General features: G+C 42.8%; 1 protein-coding gene across 1 annotated transcript in view; it reads left to right on the plus strand.

Moving 5' to 3' along the window:
• Positions 1-636: 636 nt before the first annotated feature.
• LOC138453174 (cysteine-rich venom protein-like) overlaps positions 637-20099 on the plus strand; it is a 242167-nt gene continuing 222704 nt past the window's right edge. The window contains exons 1-2 of the mRNA XM_069605768.1: positions 637-739; positions 16793-16857. Of these exons, the coding sequence (XP_069461869.1) occupies positions 649-739; positions 16793-16857 (156 nt within the window). The 5' untranslated portion in view covers positions 637-648. The remainder of the gene's footprint in view (positions 740-16792; positions 16858-20099) is intronic.

Genomic DNA, 20099 nt, shown 5'->3' on the forward strand with positions numbered 1-20099 from the left:
TCTTCAGCCCATGCAGAAAGGTGTGTCAGGGAGCTGTAGTCTGGGATCAAGGTTATTAACTTTGATTTTCAAGTTACTGTGGCCCACAGTGATGCATGCATATTTGTGTTGCCATACATCGGTTCTGCATTTGTCCTAGCCATGAAATCAATTAAAATGAAACCGCTCTATCATGCCCCATATATATGTTGGCCAGTATCCTATCTCAAGGGGAAACTCTGCCTAACCAATTGTAATGCCTCATTGATAATCTCGGCATGGTTGGAAAAGTGATTTACTAACCGAAAAAAACACAGCTTAATCTAGCAGCACCCCTTGACGCTGTTAAGCTCCCTCAACAAATCTTGTCAATACTTTCATAGCCAGGTTAATAGCTTCCTAAGTGGAGCTATCAAACAGGGAATCATTACAATGGACATAACACAGAGAATATACATTTCTCATTCAGCATGAGTGTACGGTAAGTGCCGGAGTCATGTTGGAATCTGTCCATTTTGGCAGCAGCTTGAAAAGTAGCATTCATATGAAAAAATGCTCAGTTCTGTCACAGCTTTGTACAGGCTGTTTTTTATGTATTGTTCTGAGCATATTGTCCAAGAGTTAAGTGCACCTTGCGTAATTACACAATTGTCCAAAGGCATTAAAAGAATGCTAAATGCACTGTTTCACTTCATACTGCATATAGTGACTACCGCGGTATCCTTTCGGAGAACGGTCCCTTTAGTAACTCCCATGAAAGGTAAGTTATAGCATTGCAGCGATATATGCCTCCAAATCAAATCCCTTTTTAGACATTCTATAATGAATTTGGATTACTTTTCACTTTTGTGAACAGTGATTGGGTTTAACAACATTATAAAGCAAAAACAAAATACGATGTGTTCTGTTCTTGGCAATTACAATAAGAAATGAGTAATGTTTTGGTTGCTATATTGCCACATTGACCATTCTGTAACCTGGTCCTCATCATTCTTCATTCCCTTGCATTTGTGACTGTAACAACGTATCTATGATCAAGAGTCTAGATACCTCAGCGTTAGGGGCGCTCTACAAATAATAAACTAAACTAAACTATTGCCCCTTAATCATCTGGGTACCTAATGTTACATATATAGAAGCCATACATGCATATGCCAACTGCAGCTTAATATGCATACCTTTCAGGTCGGTTTGCAAAATCCACATCAGAACGACCATATGGATCAGGGCCACTAGGCGAAAATGATCAGTTTTAATTTAACATAGCAATTTTGATTTGGAGCAACCAGTGCTGTTTAATCGTTTAATTCGTGCCCTGCGTTGGAACCTTCCCTAGGTGAGTGTTTATATCACTGAATGCATGGGTAGATGCAACAGAGATGTCTCTTCTGTGAGAGGTACATGTACTCTGCAACGTTCATATTCCCTGCATATATGATCCAACCATCCCAAGGCTACAGAATCTGCCCTTAGGCTAACCCTGTTAGCACCATTCAAATCTACCTGTTCCAGAAAGTCAGTACGTTTCTATTAAGCACACATTTCTCCATGTGGCTTCATAATTTCCATAGCCTCATCATGTGTCATCTCTTGCAAGATTCAGTCTATATATACAAGCAGGCACTCAATATCATACCTATGATAGAGTATCATTAGTAATATGTGCCTCAGGTCAGTTTACTTATTGTAGTCCCCAGTTGGAGAATCAGTCAATTTATTTACTGGGCTGTGCCTTATAAATGTGCAGTCTTTTGTTCGTTATATGTAAGCATGTTAGTAGTGTTTACCTGAACAATGTTTAGATACTGAAAGACATCCTAAAACACGTATTCAATAAAAGGAGTACCTGCACACACAGGGTACTAGTGATTACTGAGAGTTCATAGGATCAAAATCTCAATCAATCGCTCTCTCTTTCTCTCTCTCTCTGTCTCTCTCTCACTGCCTCTCCCCCTCTCACACACAGACACTGAGAGCCCATTAACACAACTTTCAACACAGTATGCACCCAAAAGAGTTTCTGTAGAGCACGGCTTGTTAGATTCTTGAGCAGGTCATGTTTACTACACACACAAGGGCATTGCTGAGGCTGAACTATCACAAGTGACCCATGACACAGGTGGTCTATCTTGGGCAAATGAGGTTGGGGCATTAGGCTTATGCATGCTGAAGGGTCGCTGTCCACGCGATTCCCTGGCAAATTATACTAGGGATTTTGGCAAGAGTGCCAGCAACATTCCAATACATTTTTGAGTTTAAATCTCTCTTTCTTATGGATTTGGATGTATTTATTGAAAAGAAGGTGCTCTCTATTCTGTGTTGGGCATACCGTTTCCACATTCTCGGGAGGATAGCTTGACGACAACGTGCTCGCCTTGGAAAGAAGACGACATGGAGCAACACAAGTTTGATCCCTCGGTCCGTGCTTAGAAACCTCTGGGTATTAAGCGTGTTATAAATAACATATCACATCATATAATTTACCGTATGACGCACTGGGCATGTGGTAATGAATACTGGCAAACACAGAATTAGGTGGAATCCTAGCAATCATCAGAAGGCCAATAGTAAATTGACTGAAATTGAATCTCTAACCTTTAACACCATTGACTCTCAGCACGTTAATCCTGTAATACAGACGCAAACTGTCATGGGCTATGACACCACCATTAGCTACTCACATCTTGACTCTGTATGCATATGCTATCTATAACATCATTAAGCTACTGACTCCAAATAGGTGTGCATCATTAAACACAGACATAAGTCTGGCAAAAACATACCAGAGGCTAAAAGGTGCTTGAGACGCAATCTTCGCAGACTATCAACTAGTGTTAAGTGCATACAGACATTAACATGTGCAGTTAGAGACATGAAAAAGGTACAAGTAAAATGGATGAGGGCCCGCCGTAAAACATTGATAATTGAACAATACCAGACTTTGACTATGGCAGTAACACATGGTAACACCTGGCCCTTCTTGCAGCTAGTCAGGCCCCCTTCAGGCCCGATTCTTACGTTGACTAGTGCGTCCAAGCACGACTGGGACAATTATATAAAGGCAACCATTGATAAACAAGCAGCCATCCACCCTGATTTAGAGACACTGTCAGCGGATTTGGTCAGTATCATTAAGTCCATTAAAAGACATGTTGGCCCGGGCCCAGATGGAATTTGCAATGCTCTTATGAAGCTTAATGCCACCTGTTGGGCATATATACACGTTTCATTTTATTTAGCACCATCAGTTATACTGACCCGATTCCTCCTACTTGGAGAGACAGCTTCATTGTCCCCATCCATAAAAAGGGACCTTGCACGGATACTTGCGATGTTGAATTCCTCTTTGAAAATGTACACCTGAATACTACTGAAAATAAATATGATGCCCAAGAACCAGACAGGATTGCCCAAAGGCTCTGGTATACTATCTGACACCCTGCACTTGGTCACCCTGGTTGAATCCTACTGGCGCATCGGAGGGCAGAACATTTATGTCACTTTTCCAGATTTTAGTGCAGCCTCTGCCACTGTCCGATGCAACATTCTCTAGCATTAGCTTCACAATTGGGGCAGCCCATCGGCTCTTTTAAATATGATTATTTGACTCTACACTAATACTAGAGTGAAAGTTAGACTGACACGTGCCAGTGAGACTACTGACTATACTACCACTCATATTGGGCTAAAGCCGAGTTGTATGCAGTCTATAGTCATCCGATGTATCCGAAGAACTTCAATCTTGCAACTCATTTCATTGGGCAACATATGCGTGCAATGGCTTCAGTATGGCGGCGGCCTCGTCATCCTCGATAGCACGCTTAGAGGACTGCAATGCTTACTAAATTAATTAAGTGCGTACTTGGACCTCAGTGGCATTAGGATCAGTGTCAATAAGACCAAGACCATGATAATGAGTGCAAATAGGATTCAGACTACATGTAAGGTCACATGGAGGATCGGCATGCAACAATTGAAATCACAGCCCTTTTGTAAATGAGGCTTCAAATAGGGCTGAAACAACATATACAGAATAAGAGTAGCACAACTACCATGTCCCCCATACCTCTACATGTAACAAAGTGGTTACCGATATATATATATAGGTTGCTCAAAACACATATGTGCAGGATGAGACGAGAAACAGATGGGAAAATTCTCTTTGAGAGCGGTTTATGGAATCACATATTTAATAACTATCCAATTATGCGGATACTCGTCTAAATAATTATGCGGCGTGTTGTAGCATACGTACTGCGCAATGGATTCATGACAGAAGCATTTAGCAGCGAGATCAGCGAGAGGCTTTTCCACATCAATCTCATGAATCAATTTCATAAAGTGGGTCTTAAATCGAACAAGTCGAATGCAAGTAAGATTCAACTGTGAGTGCACACCCCAATAGCGAGCTTCATCGTGCGCATAAGTGCACAATAGCGAGCTTCATCGTGCGCATAAGTGCACAATAGCGAGCTCCAATAGCGAGCTTCATCGTGCGCATAAGTGCACAATAGCGAGCTCCATCGTGCGCATAAGTGCACAATAGCGAGCTTCATCGTGCGCATAAGTGCACAAGAGCGAGCTTCATCGTGCGCATAAGTGCACAATAGCGAGCTCCATCGTGCGCATAAGTGCACAATAGCGAGCTTCATCGTGCATAAGTGCACAATAGCGAGCTTCATCGTGCGCATAAGTGCACAATAGCGAGCTTCATCGTGCGCATATGGCAGAGGCAGTAAATCCCAGAGGGATTTCTATCATTAAAGCATAGTAAGAATGGAGAAGAGCGTTTATTTGAGCATTATCAAGTTCCCCAAATAAATTCAGCCTGCTCACTTTAAGTGTACTGTTGATACTGTTCATGCTTAGTTCCAAGAGTAGGTACTTCATTGGCGTGGATTTAGGTACTTTAACTGTGGGGTGTGAAAGGGTCTGCGCAGTTTGGTGCAGTTGGTGCACCAAAGAAAAGAGAAAATAATTGGAGAATGATCTGATAATGTCCTGGGAAGTATTTTACATCCATATGTATTCGGAATGAGGCCCGGGGTTGCCATTATGTAGTCAATCTGTGAGGATGATACATGTACATGTAAATGGTAAGTGCATTCTTTGGATGTGGGGTTAGCAGATCACCATATGTCCACAATGATAATGCAGAGGGTAAATTGTGTGGAGTTTGCCCTATGCATCTCCAGCTTTAGTGCAAAATTAAAATCGACCCACCCAAATGATCTCATATCCCTCAAATCTATACAGATAGCTTACACATTCCTGAGGAAATGTGGGTGAGTCAACGTTTGGTGCATAAATATTGACCATTGCCACCTTGTTTCCATCTTTTTCTACCGCTATAAATCGAACTCAGCCCTGATCATCAGATATTTTGTCATGTAGTTTATATTGTAAAGAGGTCTGGGCATAAGTCACTACACCCCTGGAGTGTGTGGAATATGACGAGCCGTACCAATGAATTCCCCGTCCTTTTGATGTGACTATTCTTTCCCATTTGCTGAAGTGTGTTTTGTGTAGCATCGGTACATTTATGTACATTTATCTGGTGTCGGTTTGCATATTGCACTACCAGTTAAAACCTCTTCATGTATTTCAGACCCCTAATATTCCATGTTAGTAGTACATTTATTCTAATATGCATCTCACCCATATATGGCGAGTAGTACCACTAAGGGGGAGATTTTCCAGGCTTTATATCTAAGCCCTATTAGTTACTTGATGCTTTTGTGTTTTTGTGTCTTAAACAAAGCATCCCTTCCTTCTTCTAACCCGGGACAGTAACTTAACACCTTGAACATAAAACCCCCACAAGATTGTCATCCCCCACCCACCCACGCAACAACGTATAACTTACTGGCTGTCCCTCCCAAACCATAACTTAAGGGCAAACTGTTAATCAGCTGCTCCCGGTGGTACAATACGGAATGCTCTCACAAATTCAGCGGATTTTGTCCATTAATCCGAAACATTCTGATGTTCCCTGGTATGTAGATTCAACCACCATGTGGTCAAGTGCATGCAGATTTATGAGCCCCCATCAAGTGTCCGCTGGTCCCGGCAAAGCTGTTTACCTGATCTTTGACATTTTAATTGCAACTTTGGGGGTAAGTGAAGAAGTGTGCTTTCCCTTTGTACATAACCTTCAGTTTAACATCGCATATAAAATCTCATATTTACGAAGTAGGTCATTTGCGTCTTGAAACGGTCTCCTAGATTCCTGTACTTGCGGACTGAAGTCACGAAAAATGCAGATGTTTTATGGTCTATACTTCAATTCCCCCTTTTCTCTAGCTGTCCTAAGAATTATATCCCTTTCCCGATTATTAAATATGTGGGAAATAATGGGCTGTTCTATTGTGCCTGGGGGAGGTCTGGGGCCCAAGGATCCATTTGCATGCTCCACCATAAACAGCTGGGAACATTCTGAGCTCTTTATGTATCTGTATATTGCTGTGGCGTGACTGGCCTTCCAGGTCATCGTTTATCACAGTTATTTTCTTGGGCACCTGTTGTAGTTGAGTAACCTATGACTTACCCGTCCACAGAGCTTTTCAAGGCCTATAGCTGAGGTCTCCACCTTGCATGTTACAGTGCTAATTTTAAGTCCCATGGTGTTCATATTATCCTTTAAGCCCATTAACCTCTGGTTCAATGTTTGGAAATCCAGGGATTCAGCTTCTCTAATACTGTGCATGCAGCCCCCCCGCTGTGGTAGTCGATCTCGCATAGGGTTACATCTTCAGTTGTCTCTTGGGGTTGCCCATAAGTGTCCACGTTGATATGGTAGCAAAATGGAAAAATAAGTGTCAGAGGGCTAATACATTTTCGGTCAAGTGCAGTGTGTAATCTTGAAGAAGATGGCAGTCACAATGGTTTACACGTGGGTTCTCTGCGGGTGTCGGTGGTCTGATCTCAGCAGAGTTTGTGATAAGGGAGAGGCCACTGCCCATCCACATTGGTGCATCTGCCAGTGGCCACCATTGCCCATCTGTATCTTTCTGTTAATTGAGAAGTGGTTGATGGTTCTTTGAGCTACACTAAGTCCCATTCACACTTCTGGTCAGGTAAGCATAAGATTAACCACTCTGGCAATTTTAAGCAGCTCCATGTTATTAAGCTTAGGATCATTGCATCCTGACTCACCTCCTAAGCCTTCTTGCAAGTCTGCCGCCCAGCCCTTGCTCATGTCTCACCTTTTCTCCACTGGGATTATGTGCCTCTCCTGGCATTGCTTGGCCTCAGATGTCAGATCCTGAGCACAGGAATAAATACTGTTATTGTGGATATATTTATCATGGTGTAGTTGGTTTGGTGGGTCATGGGACTTCCCCTTATCTGGGATCCACCTCCCAGGGCATCTAAAACCTCTGGGCAATTGCATGTACACCAATGTAAATATGCTCCCAGCAGGTGGATACTCAATATGGGCCTGTACTTCACAGTCCACAATTCCATGTCGTGCTGTGATCCACCTCTCCGGTGGATTCAGAGTCGGATATTCACCTTTCATCTCGTACCACGGTTCAGTATCGGCCTGCCAGTGTCTGCCTTCAAGCCCATAGGTATGGTACCCCACCGTTTCTATGAAGCATTATTGTAGGTCTCAGAGACCAGGGATCGCCTACCAACGGCTCTGGACACCAGTCATAAAATATGATGCAGCTTCTCCTTCCATCCAGCTGCTGCCATCCACCTTGCGGTCAGGCCTTAAGTTTTCCAGGTGGATGTCTATTAGGTCCTGCAGCATTATCCGACCCAGGGGATGTTATTACTCGCCTCCTCAGCCGACCACAGCACTGCTATGCTGTTTCAAGGGTTTTGTAATGGTGGATTAAAGAATCATTTTACAAGATGTTTTGTAAGATCAAGGAAGGAATATCGAGACTTAGTACCACCAAAAATTGGATCCGCCAGTCACGAAGTCATGAATATAAATGTATTCTGTACAGATTCAAATATCAAAGCAGATAGCTATCTGGCTCCCAACACCTCACAGTGTGTACCAGAAAACACTGTGAGGGGAGTGAGTACTGGTCATCACAAAACATGCAGTATTTATACACAGTCCTGGTCATAGCCCAGCCCATCACCAAACTAATAGGTTACAAATTTGGGATTGTGCCAGTTCACATAACAAATATACAATATTGGTTTGTACTTTTGACATGTTGTCCCATCCTTGAAGATTCAATGGTGTTGTTGGTTCTCCAACTTAGGTTGATCCTAGTTTCAAGAAACAAATTCAATAGCTTATAGCTAAGGCACATAGCTCTAGTTTGTCTACCATTCAGTTTTTATGTTTGAATATGGCTGAGGCCATTGATGCAGACAACACTTTAAATTGAAGTTCACTTTGGCTTCAAGGTTCCTTAAGCATATGACAAACTTTGTTGTAGTCAGCTGTGTGGACCTTTAGCTTTTTATATACATCCTGTTTCAAGAAATGTACAAAGGATTCCTTCAAAAACACACAACATTAGTTTACATGCATTGTATTTCACTGTTTGAGGGAGGATGAGTTTTGTAGACATAGATAACACTTTGAATGAGAGTTCATTCTGACTACAAGGTCTGTTTGCACAGGACAAATAGTCTGCTCTGCCAGCCCTAGTGTTGACATTGGCTCAAAGGTCGTTTCTGCTCTGACAGCTGAAAACATGGTTAATCATTACTGAACAGAGAGCGGAAGTTAGAATCAAGATGGCGGATATTTTCCAAACTGGGGTTTGAAGTCAGTTGTAATTAACTGCAGTTTTTAATACAAAATGCGAAATGGCTTAGGACAATATTCATAATCAGACAATATTTATGCGAATATGGTTTAACAGTTTCAGTTCTGTCTTGGCAACACTCTCAAGATGTGGCTTTTTTGCTGTGTGTACAACAGCCTTCGCCAGAAGGGTTAGAACATAACCTGCCATTGTCTCAGTAATTGTACATAATACTGAAAAGGAAGGGAGGAGGGTTCAGAACACTGAATAAAATGTAAAGCCAAACACATCGGATTTGGGCAACTTCAATTGAACGTTAAAACTCAGGTTTAAAACTAAATTTAAAATGTAAATAAAAATGCCAATTGGTGGTTAGCTGTATCTCCTTTCTCATAATACAACTAGCATATATGCATTTTGTGTCAGGAGAAGGTTGATTACCTCATTATGGTTTCAAAACGGCAAATGAAGAATTGGTACTTTAGCAAAAATTGTCATTAATACAATGGGTAAGATGATGATAAACCAGCATATACATTTTTGATCTAAAAAGCACACTAAGGAAGAGAAGGAACAAAAGAATGAACAAAAAAGAGCACATGAAATAAAGAAAGAGGAAAGGAAAGAACGAAAGCTATTCAGCACAGGTTGGTGAATTACCTTGACTTAAAGCTCTTTCTTAATAGTACATAATGGTGCAGGCTGGGGCCTCCTTCTGGAACAGCCTCCCTGCCTCTCTGAAACTTGAGGAGAACCATCTCCAGTTCCAGAAGCACCTCAAGACCTTCATCTTTGGTTCTGCCTTCTCTCTTCCTCTCCCCTGCTGATTTGATGTCTGATACTGCACTAGTCACCTGGCTGCCCTCCGATTTTAGGGCCAAGGTCCCAGCTTGCCCATTGGCACACCCGCACTGCCTCCCGGAAACAATTGCAGTTGGGTCTGTAACCCTACAGTCCCCTTACTTGCACTTTTTGGACACCTGCTCTCTGCACTTACCCTTGCACTTGCCACCTGCTGGCCACACTTCTTTTTTTGATTTAATCTGATGTACAGCACTGCCCCCTCCCCTTGCCCTGACACTTTTCCCCTCCCCTGACCCCTGCACTTGTGCGATCTCAATGTCACTTGGCCAAGCAAGATCGCTGTCTCTGTCCTCCCTCTGTTCCCCTCCCTGCCTCGTCACACCTTGAAACATTTGTGTACAGGTGCGTTATAAATGCAATATCATATTATATATTATTTTATTTGAAAATTGAGATAATTTGATTTAATGTGGATGGTCATGAATGGTCATGGAAAACATTCAAGCGATCTGGGGAAAGTGTGCTTTTGTCAGAGGAAGTCAGTGATAGATTATGAATGTCGTGCTCTATTTGATTGCCAGGGCATTTTTATGGATGTTTTTGAAAATGTGGCACATGATTTTGAAAATTGTGTGGGCTAACAGGGGTGCATTTAATGTCTCCTGAGTTGTGGAATGGAGCCCCAATGTTAATGCAGTATACCGGTCTTGCTGCTGAGATCCAGCCCTCTTAAAATGGGTGCTGTGCTGCTTGAACTGGCTGATGCAGAGTGATGTGATGGCTATGGGATTGATTTGATGTATGTCGAGTTAGTTGTGGGATGTTCGAACTCAGAACTCATCTGGACATTGAGAGACATTTTTTACTTTTATGCTGTAGACATAAGTGGCACAGAGAGGTGTAATCCTATTCATTCAGATCAACCCCAGTCCTGCCAAAGGGCCTTTGATTCATACAGGCCGAATTATTATTAACCTCCTTGTGGTTTGAGGTCGTGATGAGGTGCTGTGACAGAATGACCATCTGGTGAGTGTGGGAAAGCTGAAGCCTATTTGTTTTGTATTACTATGAACTTATACATGTAATTCTATTTCTGAAAGGGAGGTCTTCTAATCAGATATCCCATGCCAAAATTAAGGAGCACACATTCACCTTAGTTGAGGTCTGGTGCAAGCATTTTCCCTGATCTAGGCAAAAGGTCATTTTGATTCCCCCCTTATCTTGACCATCCTGCTCAAAAGGTTTTCCATCACCTCACATGATTGGGCAGATGAGGGGAACAGCATGCCCTCTCCTTCCCTCACCAAAACCCTGATGACCTCCCCTCCATAGATAAGTCGCTGCAAGCATACCTGCAAAGATAATTGCGAAAACAAACTCTGCAAAGTGAATTAAAAACAATGTGACCATGGAGGCAAGTGGAACCCGTCCCCTTCTTGCATACACTGGTACACCCTTCTGAATCCACCATAGGCGAGTGCATAGATGTCCTAGTGGTAGCACCGGCTCTGCTTAACTTTAACCAGTCTTCTGACATCTACATCTACAATCCCTTCTCTGAAGTGGCATTGAGCAGGTTCAAATGTTACATGTGCATCCCTGACAACTGATGCGACACAACATCCTTGCAGGCAAAGATTACCTTTTCATTTTCTGAACCTGTGAATTAAATTATAATAATTATTTGCCTTATTCAGTCTGGTGGCAAGTACATTTGCAAATCTAGGCATTGGCTGATATTGGCATGTTGACAGCTAAGAGTACACAATCATGCAGCCACATAAATCTGATATCACACTAGTCTATATTGGTGTCTGGCAGACACTCTCCAAATCTGCTATGTGAGACAATGGAGTGTTTGATCCTAATTTAGGGAAGCTACCCCTTTCCCCAAGATGCAGGAACCTCCCCAAGTGCTTCAGAGGTAGCACCAACATCACAAAGCCACCCTTATACAAGGTGCTGATCACTGGACTATCTTTTAAGTTAGCAGGCCTATGGGAAAGGGGACAAAGTTAGAGGGGAGGTGGGTGTAGAGAAGAACACCACCACCTTGGATTGTGTTATTGGTCTCTTTCTTTTCTTGTCCCCTCAATGTCATGCAGGCATCAAAGATCACTTGTTAAAATATCTGGATTGGACACCTTAAAAAAGAATATGCTTTGGATCCCCTGTGACATATGCCATTACATGGAGAGGGACACTTTTGATTCATCTTTGAACCACCTGAAAGAGAAGACGGATTCACCTTGGGACCACTTTTGGGAGTGCAGTCCATTCCAAAGTCCACCACAACTGAGTTGAAGACAGAAAGCATCCAAGGCCTTGGTACAGACTGCACTGGATCAAGGCTCCTGCTCACTAGAGGTGAAGGATTCCATGTAGGTGCTAGCCAATCTCCATGGACTGAGAGTGCAGATCAAAAGGACTCACCTTGTCCTGCAGCCCCTGGATTGGGACTACCAGCTACCCAGAAGACCAGAAGCATCTCTGATCCTGTGACAACATGAATTCTGCCCCACAGGGGTACAAGGATGAGAAGATGTCTCAACTGCCTAATCAGCACTCACACTTCTGCAAAACAAGAGTGATACCAATCATACCTCTAAAACAGGCACAGTTAAGAGATGTACCACCTTCGGCGTTCATAGTAACGTGGCCCAAGGGCAGGCTATACTTTCAAGTGGTGTGTACATGTGAAACAGTAGCAACCCTAACAGCAACTTACAACAGTCAAAGATAAAGGAATGTCTCATCAAGGTTCAATAAAAATAAATCTACTTTAATTGAACCCAACATATGCAAAAATAACTAATTAGATACAGTACATAAAGCCACTTTTGTGGACAGAAAACAGAATATGCAAAGATAAGAAAGATACGATCTGGTTAATCAAACGGGAGTGAAGCTTAATCAGTAACTACAATGTTTTTAAAAGTACCATACACAGTGCGAGGGCCCAAAGGTGGACCATGGAGCAGTTAGAAGTCAAAACTACATTCTCACCTTTCTCAGTCATTCAAAAGTCTAGAACCAGGCTTCTTGGTGCTGTGTGAGCGGCTTGAAGAAAGAGAGAATGCTGAAAGCAGCTCCAGTGGTTCCTGTTGGTCCGAATATGTCCAATGGGCTCAAAAAGTGGCTGCAAGCAGCTCTACAAAAAGAAACAAGGGATCCTAGATGGTCTGGCTCTGGGCTTTCCGGGAGTATTAATCCAGGGGCTCAGGGACTAGATAAGCCATTGTTCTCATTCTTCCAAATGCGGAGGAGAATAGCACACATCTGCAGGGATCCTTCACCTCCAGTAAAGTCCTGGGTACCGATGTAGCTGGAAGAGATGGAGGTCTTACTCAAGCAGCAGGTCAATCCCAAATGTGCCCTGTTGATGGTTAGGGAGGAGAGCTTGCCGCTGCCTTTGAACCCTTGTTTTTACCACAAAACTGCAGGACTTTAGGAAAAAGACACCTTTTTTTAATACACAAAACCATGTAGGTGATTGTACAAAAGCAAGCCTGCTTTAAGCCTGCCCTTGAGACAATTGGTATTTTCTGTATGAGTGGAAGAGACAGGTAGGAAAGAGAGGTACAGAGAAAAAAAAAACCTTCCCCACTTGTTCTGAGCTCTCTCTGTCTACACTAAGCCCACTCCCTTTACTTGCATATAGCATCAAAGGCCCCTTGGTATGCAACAGTCTGGGTTGAGGCCAGTTCTTTTGTGTAGGGTATCCTTTCAATGACAGGACTCCTGCAGGGCTGTCTTTCTGGAGGCCGGTGTTACCCAACGTCACAAAGGATCAAAAAGAGACCGCCCCCATGGTTCCAGGTGTTACCCAACGTCACAAAGGATCAAAAAGAGACCGCCCCCATGGTTCCAGTCCAGCTGGATGCAGCAGTGACATACCATCTTGTGGAATGCACACAGCCTGTCCACAGCTGGCCTGGGCTCACAGTGTTAGCACATGTATTATAGAAATATGTGGCTTTATTAGCTACGAGGAATACTAGCCGCCAAACCCTAAACTCAGGTATGGTTTATTTTAAAGGTTACAACTGCCTCCACGTTGGTAACTCTCATAATTATGCGGTTTGGGGATATAGGTGCAGATTTAAATGCAGCCTCTATGCTGCAGTGACTTGGCTGTCACTGAAGCTATCAAACAGGGAACCTGTGACCTCTGAACCTGCACTGTGCATCCGGAGATCAGGTGCTACAGATCAGTATACTAATGTATCAGGGCACATGTGCATGCCATGATTTTTGCATGGAGCTTATGGAAAGGGGCATATGATTCAAAGGCCACCCTTTCTGAGATGGAGTTACCTGTATCATCTTATTAATATATGAAAATCATAACAGGGCTTCTACAAGATGCTGATTACTCGCATATCCTATTTTTCTGCCACGTTACTTTGTTGAGCTTGATCAACTGCACTTGGTGCTGCTTTTGACACTCCACACGATCTTCAAACCACTTGCATTCGGAGCCATCCAGACACCCTACACAACCCATTGTCATTACCTTTTTCGATCAACCTGACTGCTGACTGGAACTTTGTGGGATCGACTGGCTCACACACAAGATCATCCTGATGGAAGCCACATAACTCACCGATGGAAATATTGACTCAACCTAGCAGAGGCCATCTTCTTGCTGCTGACTCCACCACTGCTTGGACCACTGCAAGATATGATCCTGGTGCCTAAAATGCTGACTTGTCACATCAGGGGCTTGCACCATCAAAATGACTTGCCGCTGACTGCCAGTGAGATCACATCAACTCGAACCCTTTTGAAATCATCTTGAGCACCATTGAAGTTAAAAGAAGCCCAGCATCACACTGTTGTGCAACTAGCACAAACAACTAAGGTTCTGTGAAGAGATCCTGTGCCCGGTTAAAATTTTCGGGACATAGTGACATAGTGACTTTAGGCTCCCTCCTAGAACTTATTCTCAAAGACCTATCCTTTGCCCATCTACCGCTTTCACACAATCTGCATTTTCTGTGTTTTCTTTTACAGGGATCTTCATACAGATGGCCCTTTGTATGTGTGATTCTAATGGGTTTTCATGACGCCAACCTGTACATTCTTTCACTAGATGAACCAAGGCAAATCTTATGGAACACAGAAACCTGTGTCACATACTATCTATTCAGGCCTGGCATGGAGTTTTTAACTGTTGTAAATTCATTAACAAAATAATAAAAAAATAAGTAAGAAAGCCATCAACAGACATTATACACAGTAATGCAGTCCTTATTTTAAAATATAGTAAACACAAATCCTTGTCTGGTACAAAGTAAATAATCTACATAAGTGTCATTTCTTCATGTGCAGTAGAAAGGTGCTTCTTTGGAAAACATGCCAACACCCTATACAATCACAAGATAATTCATTTGACTTTTACAAATTTAAAATTAATATTTCAGTAGCTCGGGCAGTGTTCTCTTGTTTGCCTAATCACATTCTGACACACTTGGGCAATAGTGATTTTTGGATATTTGGTTCCATAATTTGTAAGATATTCGCTTTCTGCTTTACCTGCTGATGATTTGAAAGTATTCAAAACTCAATCTTTGGGTTAGTTCACATGGGAGTTCTCTGTGTGTGCGAAATTCTATGCCATATGCGTAGGGCTGTTTATCAAGTTAGCAGCTAGCTACTTGTATGCCATTAGCATGTGCTTGTCATGAATAAAGCAATTCATTATTCTGGTGTCTCTGCACGATAAACCTGAGGTAGACTCCATTTCTCTTAATTGTTTCTACAATCAGGAGGCAAAGGACACTTGTCTCAGGGACAGGCATTGGACCCCTAAAATCACAGTTGCTTTACTCCAGTCCCTTATGAACCTTTACTTGTACAATGTGGAGACCCCACTCCTTCATTAAATCACATTTGGATCTTCTAGGACATCAGAAAGACTTCATCTTGATCTTGTTGGTACCCTGCCTGAGGTGAAGACTGGGATTCTGAGACAGAGGAGGCAAGCTCTGACCCCCACCCTTCCCAAGAGTACATTGGGAGTTAATTTACTGAAGGCCAAGGGCTGCCAGTCAACCAGTAAAACTCCCTCGACTGGGAAAGCAGACTCTGTAAAGAACCCACCTTATCCTGTGGCCCCCTGCACTAGGTCTCACAGAATCCAGACAAGCGAGAACATACTGGTTTCCAGTTTTGTCACTTGAACTACCTGAAACTAATTAATTCCTTGTGCAACACTTTTGAACCATCAGAAAATGTGGTGCTGCCTTTAGCATTCACCTTCAAAATGTGAACCTTTGCTTTGCTTCCACCCAGCAGAAGTTGTCACTTGCCAGCTCGAGCACTAGCACATTGTGTAGATGACTTTGGACCTCTATATCTCAAATCAAGACTTGAATCACCAGGACTTCATACAGAACTTCAACTCAATCTGCTGAAGCATTGCGTAACTCATTGACACAAATCAGTGAGACTCATTGTTTTGACCCAGGCTCAATCGTCGGCCCACTCCTTGTATCATTTTGCATTACTCGATGACGCCTTCGAACCACACGGAGCACTGCTTTCATTTCAACTGGATGAAAACTCATAGCCTAGGATTAATTCCTGAAGTATATGCATTCTGACTAGATAGCATGTTTATCTAAGATATAATTTGTTACACTTGCACTTAATTGTTGTTCTTCTTTGGAAAACAAATATATCATATTTTATATTTTGTACATTTTTGATTAGCCAGTAATGTGGCTTTTGTAGGCCATCTAAGCCTGTGTCCCAATCCAGACAATTTACCTATCACCTTCTTTCTACTCCCTCGGTGCTGCAGAGCTCTTTTGCATGCCACCAGGGCAATTGAAAAGGGACACATCCATGAACCCCCTTTACTATTTGTCTGATGGGAATCTTGTTAGTATGTTTTTCATCTTCAATTTTCAACTCACGATCGAACAAAGCAGTTTTCCGACTTAAAAAATCCCTTTAGCATCCCAGATGTTCCGTCGGGTGCTAGTGGCGTTAATGTCAGGAGATGATGTTAACCCAGGCTGTAGTGGCCCGAAGACCTTGGAGAAAGACTTGGATTCTCTTAATTCTCTCAAATCTCTCCCCATGGGCTAGGAAGCAATTACAGCCTTGCCAGGCCTTCCCATCAGCAGGTTTTGCAAAGTCGGTTTCCAAAGTGGAGAACCATGTGGATAATTCTCTTGTAAATTGCTTAAAGGCATTTTAACCCAATTATTGCACGTTACTTTGAAAGCAGCATTAATTAAATTACAACATATGAAATTGATCTCTTCTCTTTTCAGGAATGGCCATGCTGGCAACAGTGACTGTTATGTTGGCATTTGCTTTACAACAATCCACTGGATCGGTAAGTCATTTAAATATCACATTAAAATAACACAAAAATATGATGTATTCATGCTCATAAATTGGCCATATCAATCTACATTTAAATGGTGATACATTGAGTTATTTGAAATGTAGTAATAGTAGAACATATTATTTCAGAGCTTAGAAATGGTAGTAATCCAGCTTGATGCACTATACATACAAGCTCTATGTTAACCCAATCAGTCAAAAAGAGGAGTTGATGCTAAATGAATCCAATTGACTGGAGATATTTTTGAGACTCGGAAACAGAAATGTTTGACGCATATGTTGGAAATGATGTATTTTATTTATTATATGTTAAATGAAGATAATTCTATTAGCTTGGCTAATTACTTGCATGGGACAGAGATGGAAATAACTATATGAATGTAACATTAAATTGCTCAAAACATTTGAGGAAATTCATATTGTTTGATAAAATTGACTTTACTTCAACTTCCCCAACTTTAACAATGAAATGACTGGTAATTTGAGAGCATACTGACATGTGAAAGTAAGGATTTCATCTATCCCAATGACTCCAAAAATTGCACCAATCACATTGATAGCAAAAACCACAGTTTTCAGAAGTCAAACCATATTTAACTTGTTCTACCCCGATTAAGGTTGCTGTGCTGCAAAGTGCTTATTGCACCATAATGAACATGTAACAGGGCCAGATGAATATGCAGGTATCACCTATGTTACCAACACAGATGAATATGCAAGTACCAATTCCTGCCCCTACTCCTCACCCTTATCATACAGATGAGAAACAATTTCAGCGGAGGCAACCCTACCGACCCATGAATCTAGGGTTGAGAGACGAGCCAAACCAAGGCAGGATACAAGAAACAATACTTTAAATAGTCAATGTACATGCCTCTGCCATAAGGAATTAGGTTGCTAGGTCTGGAAAAGACCTGGGGCTAAGCTGATGTCAGAACTGTTGGGACTGGGGGCTAGCTAGTCTTTTGGCTGTAGCTCCTGAGATTCTATCCGGGGCTACAACCAAAAGATCAGGGGCTATAACCCCCATAGCCCCCCCTAGCAACGCCCCTGTGTGTGACACTAGTAGGGATTATAGTTAGTAGAAAGTGTGCTGTATATAGCATAGCAGAGAGTAGGATTCCATAATACGAAGAGAGAGACTCAATACACTGATAGGGAAGATAGAATTATAGGCAGGATAGATGCAGCAGGCATTGGGGGGTAACATATGCAGATGCACAAGGTGAATGTAACATGAACAGACACGAATAAAGCTCACCAATATTGAGGTGAAAATCGCAGAAGTACAGCATTTTTTCTAGCATTGGAGGCCGCAGCAGGCCTAGGAGTTAGCAAAGCCTCAGACAAGATATTGAATTCATAAAAACATTTATTTTGGAAGCTTTGAAGCTGCCCAGAAAGTAGTTTGTAGCAAGCACCAAGTACAGATACACGAAAGGGAGTAATGAATGTGCAGAACGGAGGGACAAGATAACAGTTCCCAGGACTCCCAAGCTAATTAAAGTTCAATAAGAGCACACCTAGCTATTGATGCCCATGTGCAGGAGATTAGTATCCTAAAATACGGTATCCCGGATAGATGAGGGGCATCTCAAGTGGTCACAAAGAGTACAACAAGCATGTTAGAATTAGCAAAAAAATCAGTAAATAGGAAGAAATGTATTTTCCAACATGGTCCCGTAGCATGTATGGTATGGTATTGTTTATTTATAAAGCGCCTATATACAGGCAAGTGTTTCAAAGCGGTCCAAGGAGTGTGGGAACATGGGAAAAAACAACAGTTACTCAGAGCGCGTGAAATTTGGAGATGATAATAGTCTGCACAGGCAGAGTAAGTGAATATAATACATTTAATAGTTGAGATACAGCAAATATGCCTGACAACGTTTCTGCAGTTTAACCAAGTGCACATTAAGGGGGGAAGACAAGGGAGAACAGACATTGAATCTTCAGACAAAGGTGCATTTGGATTGTGCAAGTGCGCAGACGGTCAAGGGAGGGAGAGGTCCAAGTGCACCCAGTCAGTGGGTACTGAGGTAAGTGAAGAGAGAGCCAATCTCTAGGGTTAATTCTAAGTATGTTGCAGAGAAGACTGGCGGGGGTGCCGGGGACCTGTGAGACTCTGAGGTACACCAGGCGGCCAGTCGGCAAGCTGTAAGGAATAGGAGGGAGGGAAGGAAAAAGAATGGAGCTAGATTAGCACTGTAGAGGGAGAGAGAAGGAGGAGAAGAAGAGGATGGTCTTGAGGAGTTTCTGGAACTTAAGAAAATCAGGCTTAAAACAGAGGGTGGCAGGGAGGATGTTCTCGAGGGAGGCACCTTCTGAGGATAAGGATCTCCCTTCAAATCTCTACTTAGAGGACCGGCTAAATCGCAGAAGGTTGGAGGTAGATGAGCAGAGGGCTCGTTACGGACAGTATTTAGGTAGGCAACGTTGCAGGTAGGCTGGTCCCAGGCCCCAGAAAGCCTTGTGGGCAATGCAAAGGGTCTTGAATTTGATGCTTGCAGCCACAGGGAGCCAGTGAAGGGATTTCAGTGCCAGAGAGATAAGTCTTGCGGTTCTGGTCTTGATGAGTTGCAGATGGCGCAGGGCAGAAGCAGGGAGGTTGAAGAAGAGGCTGTTGCAAAAGTTCAACCTGAAGATGACCAGGGCTCTGGGGACAGTGAGCCACTGGGGAAAAGTGTGAAGAGGTAGAGTGCCTCTGAGGATGTGTAACTGATAGTTATACTTTTTTGATATGTCTGAAATGTGAGAGGACAAAGAGAGAGTGGAGTCAAAAATTACCCCAAGGTTTTTGGCCTTGGAGGAGTGTGCAGGTACAGGGCCAATGGAAGCCAGCCAGAGTTAAACCGGGAAGGTGGGAGTAGGGGTCCCAATGCGAACGATCTCAGTCTTACTGGTGTTGAGGCAGAGGTCATTTGCAGCACACCATCACTGAATAGCAGACAATCAGATATGAGTGAGGAGGAGGATGCAGCTGAGAGTAGCCTGAAAGATAGTTGTGTGTCATCTGCATAACATTGGAAGTTAGAGGTGAAAGTGGCAATCACACATGCCAAGGTAGCCATATAGACATTGAAGAACCAGGGGGATAGGTTTGATCCCTGGGGAACGCTGCAGAATGAGGGAGCAATAGTTGAGAGAAAGGCTCAGAGTTCCAACTAGGATGGCGGTCAGAGAGAAAGGAGGATAACCACGCCAGAGCCTGACCTGTGATTCCAAAGGTGT

This window comes from Ambystoma mexicanum, chromosome 4p (genome assembly GCF_040938575.1).
Source record: "Ambystoma mexicanum isolate Mex_15411 chromosome 4p, UKY_AmexF1_1, whole genome shotgun sequence".
NCBI classification, from domain to species: domain Eukaryota; kingdom Metazoa; phylum Chordata; class Amphibia; order Caudata; family Ambystomatidae; genus Ambystoma; species Ambystoma mexicanum.